Source organism: Lissotriton helveticus, chromosome 7 (genome assembly GCF_964261635.1).
Source record: "Lissotriton helveticus chromosome 7, aLisHel1.1, whole genome shotgun sequence".
In the NCBI taxonomy this organism is placed as follows: Eukaryota; Metazoa; Chordata; class Amphibia; order Caudata; family Salamandridae; genus Lissotriton; species Lissotriton helveticus.
The window spans coordinates 325,099,804-325,112,651 of record NC_136068.1 but is presented as its reverse complement, the minus strand read 5'-3'; the positions used below and the strand labels follow the sequence as shown (position 1 = coordinate 325,112,651).

Genomic DNA, 12,848 nt, shown 5'->3' with positions numbered 1-12,848 from the left:
TCTCCGATGAGCTGCAGACCTCCAAACACACCTGCCGGAAACTGGAGAAGATATGGCTCCACAAACGCACTCCGGACAACCACGCAGCCCACAATTACGCCACCCGCAGACATCACCACCTCATCAGATTAGCCAAGAGATCCTCCTTCAAAGACCGCCTGGATAACAACGCACACGACAGCAAAGAGCTCTTCAGCATCGTAAAAGAACTCCCCAACCCCAGCGCCAACGCCAACGACATACCGCCTCACAAGAACTGTGCAACTCACTGGCCATCTTATTCCACCGCAAGATCGCTGACATCCATGACAGCTTCAACACCATGACCACCCCGACTACGCCAGACCCCACCTCCCCTGTGAACACCACCAGCACCAACCGCCTGACCTCCTGGGCCAACGTCAACGACGACCAGACACGCAAGGTCATGAACTCCATCCACTCAGGATCTCCGTCAGAACCGTGCCCACACCACGTACTCAACAAAGCAGACACTGCCATCGCACCCCAACTACGGAAGGTCATCAACATCTGCTTCGAAACAGCAACATTCCCGGAAAGCTGGAAACACGCCGAAATCAGCGCCCTCCTCAAGAAGCCCAAGGCGGACCCCAAAGACCTCAAGAACTTCCGGCCCATCTCCCTGCTCCCGTTCCCGGCGAAGGTCATCAAAAAAATCATCAATATGCAACTGGCCCGCCACCTGGAAGACAACAAGATCTTGGACCCGTCCCAGTCCGGGTTCAGACGAAACCACAACACTGAGGCAGCCCTCATCGCCGCCACAGACAACATCAGGTGCCAACTAGACAACGGCAAAATATCAGCCCATATCCTCCTGGACCTGTCTGCTGCCTTTGACACGGTCTGCCATCGCACTCTAAAGACACGCCTCCTAGAAGCCGGAATCCAAGAGAAGGCCCTGGACTGGACCACGTCCTTCCTCTCCGGCAGAACACAGAGAGTCCGCCTCCCGCCCTTCCGATCCGAGGCCATTGACATCATCTGTGGCGTCCCCCAGGGCTCATCCCTCAGCTCGAAGCTGTTCAACATCTACATGGCCCCCCTTGCACAAGTGGCCTTCCAAAATGACCTCAACATCCTCTCCTACGCCGACGACACCCAGCTCATCCTCTCCCTCACCAAGGACCCGCACACCGCCAAAACCAACCTCCATGAGGGAATGAAGGCCGTCGCCGACTGGATGCAGAACAGCCGTCTGAAGCTAAACTCGGACAAGACGGAAGTACTCATCCTCGGACCCACCCCCTCAGCCTAGGACGACACCTGGTGGCCGACCACACTGGGAGCAGCACCGACACCCACCGACCATGCACGCAACCTAGGATTCATCCTCGACTCCTCCCTCTCCATGTCTAAACAGGTCAACGCGTCTCCTCCTCCTGCTACAATACCCTCCGCATGCTCTGCAGGATCTACAAGTGGATCCCGACCGAAGCAAGAAGAACGGTGATACAGGCCCTCGTCAGCAGCAGACTGGACTACGGCAACGCACTCTACGCAGGAATCCCAGTCAAACACCTACAATGTCTACAACGCATCCAAAACGCCTCTGCCCGACTAATCGTCAATGTCCCCGCCGCAGCCACATCACCCCCCACCTGAGAGACCTACACTGGCTCCCAGTCGACAAGAGGATCACCTTCAAGCTCCTCACCCACGCACACAAAGCACTCCACAACGCCGGACCAGCCTACCTGAAAAGCAGACTCAACTTCTACACCCCGACCCGCCAGCTCCGCTCCGCCAGCCTCGCCCTCGCCGATGTCCCCCGCATTCAACGAACAACCTCCGGTGGCAGATCCTTCTCCTACCTCGCCACCAAGACCTGGAACACCCTCCCTACCCACCTACTGCAGACCCAAGACCTACTCGCCTTCAGAAGACTCCTCAAGACCTGGCTCTTCAAGCAGTAGCGGCACCCCCTCCCCTCAGTGCCTTGAGACCCTCACAGGTAAGTAGCGCGCTTTACAAGTACTCTGATTGATTGATTGATTGATTGATTGCACTGGGGTTCTTGACACATTGGCTCCGCTTCTGCCGTATTTAGTAGTACACCAGTAATCAATTAATGAATTTATTGTTTACTTAGTTAAAACCATAACAATGTTACAATAAACAATTATTGAAAAGGATAAGGACGAGCCCCATTATTATCCATGTGCAAGGATGAGATTGTACAGAAACAAGAGAAGCCATAGTTGCATTTTGTGTTTAAGTATATAAAAACCCAGTGTCTTGAACAATGTGCTTGAAGCAGTAAGTAAAACGATTAAAGTGCAAATAGCAAATAATAATGCCGGCAAAAGGTAAACTAGCAATTATAATGTTTAAATCAAGGCTGGAATGTTAGCGTCCCGCTCGCTCTATCTCCTCCGCGCAGAGTCGCGAGCCCACCCCCCCGGCTGCACCGCAGCCGGGCGTTTCAGAATGCAATCAGGCCAGAGAGCCGGGAGAGATTGGATGGCATTTTCCAGACAGTGATGCAGAAAAAAAGAGGCAATGGAATGAAACAAAGTTGAGGCGCTGCCGTGGAATGGAGCAATACCATATCATATCCACATCTGTCTGTGTGGGCTGGCAGCATAGCAAAATGCTCGTGGACACAAACCATTTCATTATCCCGAGAGAAACCAGATAATAGGCAGTCCGTGGAAACTGATAGAACGGCGGCAAGATGAGGACCTATGCCTCATAAGGTATAGGGAGAGAAAAACAATAAAATGAGGGTGAAAAAGGGCTAGGCAGCAAGGGAGAGGGTGGTTAAAGGAGAAATGAGTGAATGAGTATGCACCGTAATGTGGAGTTAACTGGGCGAAATTGGTACGTTTATCATTCTAAGAGAGTGTAGTTAGTTGTTATCAAAAAAGCGAATCTAGTTGGAAATTTCTACCACTGTTAATTAATATGTAGCATTTCTTCTATATAAATAAGTGAAAAAAAACAACACATGGCTTGTAACTCAAATTGTGTTTTTTTTCTTCTGCAAAACCTGAAAAGGTACCTTATGTATAAGGTAGCGTTAAGCCACGTTAAGTGGCTTAACGCTGCCTTGTATATAAGGCAAGGCTCCTACCGCCATGGGAACGTCACAAAAATGACGTTCCCGTGGCGATAGGGGCTTGTACATATGCCCCACAGTTTTCCCACATATCACCACTCAATACATTGAAATGACTTCACACCTGACTATTCTACTTGAGGTATAAGTAGAATACAGTTTTCATGCAGATTTCTGCTCTGTGTATTGAACATGTATGTTTTCTAACTTTTGAAGGTGAGTTCATACCTGACATACATTTTTCCCGCTACTGCCCAAGCATCATTATGCTTAGCTCTCTCAAAACTCCGGCATATTGCAATTAGGGGGAAAACTATTTTGCCTATTTGAGGTTATTAGCTCTTCTTTTTTAACCATGGACTTCGGTAGGAGTCTTAGAATGGGTCTATGTCACTGCTCATTTCTTCAACCTTTCTGATGTAATCTATTCAGTTTCACTGCCATGGTTTCTGATAGACAGAAACTTCAATTGTACCATGACTGATTGTAACTTGTTCTATGTGCAGCTGTGAACAGTTGGAATATTTCTTGCAGTCCCCTGGGAGGTAATACAGTCTGCTTTAATCAACATGATTCATAAGGATTTAGGGAAACTTGAGTAACTTCCTTTACTCGCACTACGTGATTATGCCTATGTGTGATTTACATTTTCTCGTAATTTTCATACGTTTCTAAGACACAGGTGAAAATTGATCTTACCATACATTTCTTATGCATATGTATGTGGTTCAAAGAAACAAAAGTATTTTTTTTCTGCGCTTTCTCATGCTATTCTTTTTTAGTGATGTTGGAAGGAGAAGAACTACTCTTTTAAGAGAACGAATATAAAATTTGCAATTTTTTACTAACAGTTGCCCGTGCAAAAATTCCAATTCATGTCTAGTTGCGGAATAGCTTACTACCTCGAGAAAAAGGAGTTCCACGTGTGTTTCTGTTTAGAAAGAAACTCAATTGTAGGCTTAGCCGATCATAATTCTTCATAGTTAATGTGTGAGGAAGTCACAGAGTAGTGGTATATAGTAAACACACACACAATATTACACGAGCACGCATACATTGCACATTCTGGGGCAGATCTACAAGCCCATTGCGCCACTTATGCAACACTTTTCCCATGTTAAAAGTGACGCAAAAGTGGCGCAAGGGGCTTGTAAATCTGCCCGTCTGTTTTTTGTTGCAATTTCTAAGTGCACAAAGTGTGCGTCTGAAGTGGGCTGTTGGACAATTGTCAGAGAGTCCTTTGGTGAATCGGCCTATTGGTGCTTTGTGGCTGGATAATGATCAGATGTCTAACCTGACACAGTAATAATAGCAATATTACTAGTTCCATATTGGCCACATATAAACAGCTTATTATATTCACTGGCAGTCTCTCAATAAGTCTCAAACGCCTCTTAGCCAGAAACAAACAGACATTGATTGAGAAGAGTGTAATGCCTACCTGATTATTTTTTTTAATTGGAACTTTATTTCGCCCAGCCTCTCCCTTGCGGTTTGTACTCTGATTAAGGGTCCTTTCTTAGAGCTTCTCCAGGACATGCCATCCCTTACTCGAACTTCATGTGGAGCTCATGCAATTTGCAAGCCATGTTGGCTCATAGAGAAGGGTTTAACACTGTATATCACTTGCGTATGTTGCAGCCATTTCACTCATTCATTCTCTCTGGAATATTTCACCTAGAGCAACAATTCCCATGGCGAGCTTCCTGTAGGTCACAAGTCATCCCATCAATACACTGACCATCCTTTATTAAATTGCCCAGATATAGTATGATTTCACACTGACTTACACTAACTACCAGGTGCAAATATAGCCTTTCTTATCACTGTGCAAAAATGTTATTCTCACCTCTGAGAGATACTAAGATTGCATATTTGTACCCGTCTGTCAATAGAAGTGTCTTTTCTTTTTCAGTAAGTGGCATGTGCACAAATTGGTGAGGTGCCTTGCAACTGTTGCAGATTTTATAATCTACCCTGACTGTGTACCCCCTTGATCTGCACATCCTTGGCTAGTGGCGGAGCGTGTGAGAGGTTGTGTTTAAGAATGAAGTGTCCATTAGAGGTGATCTATGAAACCCACGCAGGGCATAGTGAAGGGGGGCAGTGAGCGAACGCTTCATCAAGTCCATGGGTAATGTGAGTCTCACTCATGCTGATTTTTTTTTCAACAAATCACAGTTCATATAAATCTAATCATTCTTTTTTCTTTTTTTCTCTCTTTTATGACATTTTCTTCATTCGACTGTTATCCACTACTTCATAGAAGAAATGCACATTCGTACTCCTATTACTTGTAAGTACCCTCTGGCCATGGCTGTTTCCGAGCCTGATAAGAACGCTTGTACTATAGCATTTCTTTCATCATTTTTCTTTCATCACTGAGACATATGTATTTATTTTATTGCCTTGCATTCATTTGCATTTCCTCTTTCCTTCTATCTATATTTTTCATTTGCTTCCTATATACCCTTTTCATTTATTTTCTTTTCTTTATTTCTTCCACTCTTTCTCCTTCTTTGCTTCGCAGTCTTTATTTTTCTTCTTCTGCGCCCTCTGTGTTTAATTTATCTATTTATTTATTTTCTTTCTTTTTTTCTTTCTTTCTTTCTTTCTTTCTTTCTTTCTTTCTTTCTTTCTTTCTTTCTTTCTTTCTTTCTTTCTTTCTTTTTCTTTCTCTTTTTCCTACCATCTAGTCTATTCACCTCTTCTCCATTGTTTTCTCATGATCTGACTTGTTTAGCATTGTTCCTGTCTACTTTACCTCTTTCTTATTTTTTTTATTCTGCATGTCTCTGTTGACACTCACTGTTCTCTCACATTACACTCAGTTTTCACAACTGCCTGTTGTTTGAGTTTGTTAGAAGCTAACACAGCACTCTGTCCATCATCTCCTTTTGTGTGCTTTGTTTGCCCTAAGTTGGCAGGGTATGCCCAAACATGGGTCATTTGCTCACTTTGCCACTGGATTCAAGCTAGCCTGGCTAATTAGGGCTGTTAGCCCGAATCTGGTCCCAAGATGCTTGATTCCGGTCCAGGGAAGACATGGCTTGGCAGTTCAGGCTGGGCTGTTCCCATGAGGCACAGGGTCAAGACTGGTTTGCATATAGCTGTGTCTGAACTGGGGTGGCGAAGTGAGCAAAAGAACGATGATGGATTCAACCCAGATACGTGACTGGGGGTGAGTGTCCGAAAAGCTTCAGTGCTCCGTCCACCATCTCAACACATTCTGAACAATATCCATTTACCAGCATTCATTATTTATTCCACATTTGCAAAGCGCAAACGTATCTACCCAAGGGTATCCAGGCACTGGGGGGGGGGGGGGGGGGGGGGGCATTGGGTAGATTAAGTGAGCTATTGCCCAGAGTCCCATGATGCTGAGCTGAGCTGCCGCCATTGTTTGAACCGTGAGCCCCGTGCTCCGGAGTCAGCCACTCTGGCCTCTGCACCACACCTCTCACTCATGTTACTCCACCAACCTACAAATAAATCAGAGCGCACCATAAAATAGATTAATGAATCTGTGCTCGGATATAACACTAGAGTACTTTAGCATAAACTTAACTAATGCCACACCATCCACCATGCATAACCAATGTCAAACAACTGACCAGGTTTAGCCAAGGGCAACCGCCAACTGAGCTTAATACGGAGCAAACCAGCCATCAGGCACACTCCAAGAAATACCATCCTCAAATCTTAACCAAATGGTAAGCAGTGCTACCAGCAGAAATAATTGCAAACCTGCCATCGGGGTTAACCCATGGCACAATACATACTGCATTTAACCTCTGACAAACTCAAGAGCCTTAAATATTGTCAAGATAGTAATTAAGTTTACCCAAAGGTAAAGTAGCCATTGTGCCAATCTGAGTGCATCCTATTGGAGCAGGTGCATGCGCATAGGTATAAAAAGAGTTATAGGCGCCTTGCAGATCACAGTCACATTGAAGGCAAATGGGAGCACTCAACCAGAGTTACAGGCCCATGGACCAGCATACAGGCACTTAAATGACCCAAGAAGCAACTGAGTGCACGTGGTTGATAACAGCACAGAAGCTTAGTTTAGACTAATTTAGCAGGTCTAGCTGCAGTGGGGCGTGGGAGCATCATGGTCCCACTGCATCCTAATTATGGGTGTTTTCATCTGCCCATACTTTGGGCAACAAAGCCCATTTTTATGGCAGGTTCCAGGGTCCATGCCCCTTTTGGTATGCCACTGAGAGAGCCACAGTACATCTCAGAAGTATTTGTGCCTTTATATAGCGTTGATGCTTTTCATAGTACGCTCAAAAGTGCTGTGGGTATTGGAAGGAATGGTGGCCCAATATTAGGGGGACATGTAATCGGAAGCTGAGGAAACTGCATAACATCGAGTTGATCTATCCAAAGACACCAATGGAAGTGTACTCACTACTTCTATCTAAACAGGCGCGTTTTTATAGCATTCTAAGATCTTAGACTCTTTCAAGGTAGCACACTATTCTAACCAAAGTTCTTGGCACTGAATGCCAATTATTTATTACCGCTCTCAGGAATCCATGTTATAAATGACACACTACCCAAAGACTTAGTTTAAAAATGAAAGGCTTCCTACCATACAGCGGGTATCCAAGTCATTTGTAGGTTCTGAAAGGATCTCCCCAACAAAGGCATTAGCCCACTTAGCTGTCTCACATAGAACACAAATGTATGACCTACACATTACATTAAATGCTCTTTCAGCATGCACATTAACCAGTTGAACTAACATATGATGAATAAAACCTTTGCCCAGAATCTCAATGGATTTCTCCTGCAAGAACATTAACCACCTGAGTTATCGTGCCATTCTTTCTAAAACTTACTTAGGACACATAGATCTTTGCAGCAGGTGTTTTAACCCCCTAAGCTCCCCTGTAATGCAGTCAGTTTGCGACCAATTAAGTAATCCAGAAGAGCCTTAACATAGTACTATCTCTTATTGCATTATCTTTGAGATCCATTTTGTAAAAAGCATGGCATGGGCTGGCTGTTATTGACTATGTTTCTCATGAATCTGACCCTCATGTCAGCAACCCTTTCTGGTTTCACACTCAGTTTCCAATTCCTGCTCCCAAATAATTGTTTCCCATTTTCAGCACAGTGCGTATGCTTTGACCATAGAAGACAACCTATTGTTTGCCTTGGTAACATTTCTGATACTGCCCTCTCCTCCAGACCTTGAAAGGAAGGGGTGAATCAGGGGTAACTTGCTGCCAGCAGTAGGTCAAAATAGTGTCCCAGATTTATGTTTCTGCATCCTTTGGAACCCTTCCCTCTGAACTCCCAAAGTCTATGTTCCCAGAAACCTCATACCGGTTGGTAATAAGGAGATTCAGAGTAGTCGCTGCTCAGAACACAATGTATTAACTTGCAGCAAAAGACACGTCTTATCAAGCTAATGGAAGAGATCTTTTGTGGGGGGGTTTTCTCAGTAAGGTCAGTGTAACACACGCACAACAGTTCCGAGAGCAATGGATCGGTTTTATCAACACACAGTGGGGTATATTCTCAAGGGTTTATCGATGAGGTAATGGAACCTTACTGCAGCCAAAGTGGCAATAAAACTATCGCTCCATTCACAAGCTGGTGATAACAGTCCAAATCACCAGCTTACCTGCGATAGCAGCTGCAAAAAACATTGCCACAGATGACCCCGGCACCACTTTGCAACATTCTCAACGACCAGCCAGATCGGCGATAAGAACCCAAAACAGGCGATAAGGCATGTTAGCAGCAGGAAACTAACACCTTCTCTGACCTGGTGTAAAGTCGGATTACAGCCTGCACCAGAAAAGGGAGCCCAGCCAAGAGCCACACCTAAAGAACAACAGATGCCATGGAGCCACTGATCATGCACCTTGGAGCACCAACCGGGCCACAACACCCTCCACCACCACCCTCAGTACCCCCCCAGCACCCCCCAGGCAATGACATGCCACACCAACTACATGGAAATCATGTACCAAAGAATGCGCCTGATCTCGCACAATCACATTTTGTGTCATGCATGTGGCATCACAAAAATGAATAAACAAAAGGAATCCACTAGATTCGGTTCGGTGATCCCTACAGTGGAGGGAAGCAACCAGTGTTGTTTAAATACCCCTCACACACCAAAAGGCCCCTTGGTGTCATGCTTCATCATCGGGGTCTTCGCAAACCTCTACGGAATGAGGCATGCTACGACTCACGACTACGTAGGAGCACTGAAGGTGAACTATGTGTTGGTGTGTGTGGAGTTATAGAATGTGAGTGGTGAGGTGAAAGTGAAAATTAAAAAATACCTGGCTCGTAGGCAAACAAAAAACTTTATTGAGTCCTCGGCTGGTATCATTAAAAGTGCAAGCGAGGTTGTTCTCTACTGATTAGGCAACCTCAAAAGTGCGTCAACATGTTTCGGAGTATAGGACTCCTTCTTCAGGACAAGGATGTGCACTAGTTATCCTCACCTTACTCACATGTGTATGTAGATGTCAAAGTGTGCTCTACAAAAATAATTTATGGTGAAATGTACCTATCTGTTTTTAAAAAGGCGAAAGTCCGTTGCGCCCAATTGGCGATATACTGAACCTGTAAATGAACAAAAGGTTAAATAAACCAACGGTGTACAATACATGTTCATGAAAAACTGTGTAAATACACAGAAGGGTAACAAGGAACCAAAAATAAGGCCCAGGAACCCTGGAAAAAATAGAAAAACATGAACAAACATATATACTAGGACACACATGAATTGTCTCTGAAGATCTCCATCTGGTTCCATAAGATGAAAAAATTGAATTAATATCACACAGTTATCAACAGATGTATGTTGCTTACTTATAGTAATGGGCTAAGTAGCCTCATGAGCCATATGCGTGGTATTGGGGGTCTTCTGTTCTGCCCAATATGGCAACCTATAAGGTATTAAAGGAACCGAGTTTTTAGGATCTAAAGCAGTCGCTCCTGGTATAGGTTTTGGCAATCATACATTCCACCAAACACACTCACGGTTACAGCATGGCCTGCTTGGGTTTGCGAAGACCCCGATGATGAAGCATGACACCAAGGGGCCTTTTGGTGTGTGAGGGGTATTTAAACAACACTGGTTGCTTCCCTCCACTGTAGGGATCACCGAACCCAATCTAGTGGATTCCTTTTGTTTATTCATATTGCCAGGGGAGACAGAATCCACTTCTTCCTCTCCCTCCCCCCTTTGTTTATTACTTGCATCACAAAAATGAGCATCACACATTCAACTTTGAATTACCAAACGAAAATGTATTCAAATAAACACAGAACAGAAATGAAGACACATGGTGGTTCTCCTCGGGACAATCTGTAGGTCACAGCCTGCAAGACAAAAATCCAGATAAGAAGGTGTGTCATGCGCTCAGCAAAGGACAGAGAGAGATCGAAGGAGAGAGAGAGAAAGAGAAATATATAGAGAGAGAGAGAAAGACAGAAAGAGAGGGAGGAAGAGAAGAAGATGGAAAGATAGGGAGAGAGAGAGACACAGAGAAAAGAAGAGAGGGACAGGGAGAGAGAGTGTCGATACTGCGCACCCGGACCTCACTGCTCATCTGCTCATCCAAGCATGTGATGGTATGTAGTGCAGTTCACCAGTTCCCACATCTGAAACAGATCCCCCATCTGAAACAGAGTCCACATACATGAATGACAAAGTACATACAGATGCGCACGCCATTCTTGCCTGTCCGCCCCTGCGCACCCAGTCAGCTGCACCCCAGCCCCTCCCGCTGTCCAGCGGTGCATGCCTGCCCCTATGCACCCAGTCAGCTGCACCCCGGCCCCTCCCGCTGCCCAGTGGTGCATGCCTACCCCTGCACACCCAGGCCTCACTGCTCACCTTCCGCCACTGGCGTGTTACAAAGAGGGCCCACCACGTGCCGATGTAAGCCCCAAGCCTAGGGCCTGCGAACATGACACCCTCCATATCATGCAGCCTGCTCCACGGGCCCCAGATCTTACATTTGATTCTGGTTCTTGATTTTGCTATGGTAGAGGACATATCAGTGCACACGGCACCATCGCAGGCAGCACACCCGCTCAGCCCTTGAGGTGACACTAACTCTCTGACCCGTGAGGCCACGCCACGTGGCGGTGGGCACGCACTGCCTGCTGGCTCAGGCCTACGCTGCGGTCTAGCAGGGATCACATCGATCGTCACCAGTCCGGACCTCCAGGACAGGACATCATCGCAGGCTGCACACCCACCCAGCACTTAAGGTACCCCTACCTCAGTGCACAGAAAGTCACCGTCCCGTTGCGGTGTGCCTGTGCCAGCTGCTGTGTATCCGGTACCACCAAGTCTGTGCCCTGCAAGTCATGGACCATCTATGATTGAGTATCATTGTGCAGATGACAGCATGTCACCTCAGGTCATGGGGAATGTGATGTTGCAGGGCCCTAGGCCCTCAATCCTACATTCACACCACACGGATGCACCCAGATAGATAGTGGAAATGGTGTCCAGCATGTAAGCCTGGCCCTTTTTATTGGCAGGGTCAGATGTCTTGTGACGTGTATGCTGGATGGGTGTGGTGTGGGTGTAAACCAGCAGTGAGGGAGTGGCTGACAAGTAGACCTGTGATCTGTAGATCACTACCGGGAAGAGCTGGGACATGTAGCGTTGTCGTCCCCCCTGTGAGCATAAGCGGAGTGGGCTGCCCTGGCATATGCCAGTCCAGCGTAAGTATGTGAACAATGACCCCGGGGCTCTGGGCGTTGTTCTGTAATGGGCTGGACAAGGAAGTAACTAATGCATGTGTCCCCGTTGTTGTGTCTGCGCCACCCGGACCACATTCTGCAATGTGTCACCCTGTGACCCATGTCCCACATCATGAGCAGCATGGACGTAAGGGGGAATCACCGAGCCTACATTCATCCATACTTCCACACTTGGAAGATCAGAGACATGACACATCTGTATGATTATGTATGTTTAATGCACATTCATTGGAGTGTTGCAGCTGGAGCAGTACAGGGCCATGAAAACCCCACTTTACAATGTTGGCCCGTGGAGGGCCAGCCCGAGTCCTTAAGGAATGACAAGTCCCAAAGAAGAGGCAGAGTTCAGTCCGCAGTCTGATTGCTATGTCATTAGCAATCAAACAGAATATGGCAGTCCATGTCGAGGTCCAAGGTGAGTGCCGCAGAGTGTATCGGGGACAGTGGAAGGTGATGATGCAGAGGGCAGAACCAAACAGAAACATGCCCTATGGTGGAGATGCATGCTACTGCATCCTTCTTACCATGATGGTAGATTCATCCGCATCTTCGTCCTCTGCAGTCTCATGTGCCTCACGTGTGGGTGGTGGTGTTCTGTCTCCAGCACTGTGTGGCAGTGGCACATCAGTGGCCGGAGGTGGAATGTCTGCCGCACTGTGTGGCACTGACACTTCAAGGGGCGGAGATGTGGATGTATTGGTAGCAGCAGCATGCATCACGCCAGGCCTTGTGACAGCAATGACATGAGGATGGTCCTGAGGTCATTGAGGAACCCAGCTACCTCCCGCTGGTGTGCAGCCATGGCAGCCGCTCTTTCCGCATTCATTCGCTCCATGGTCTCCATTGACCTCCGCATGTGTTCCAACACCCATGTGACATCGCTAGTGCCACTCTGACTGGACAGTTGTTTTAGTCTCTGTGTCAGGGCTCCAGCGATGTCAGCCATGGTCCATTAGAGAGCATGGAGTGGACTGTTGGTGTCCATTAGGGACTATGAGCGGTCCCTGAT

At 46.6% G+C, this 12,848-nt stretch overlaps 1 protein-coding gene across 1 annotated transcript in view; it reads left to right on the top strand.

Annotated features, from left to right (window-relative positions):
- PTPRT (protein tyrosine phosphatase receptor type T) overlaps window positions 1–12,848 on the top strand; it is a 1,693,536-nt gene that overhangs the window by 1,390,655 nt on the left and 290,033 nt on the right. The window contains exon 16 of the mRNA XM_078652140.1: window positions 5,349–5,378. Coding sequence (XP_078508266.1) covers window positions 5,349–5,378 — 30 coding nt within the window. The remainder of the gene's footprint in view (window positions 1–5,348; window positions 5,379–12,848) is intronic.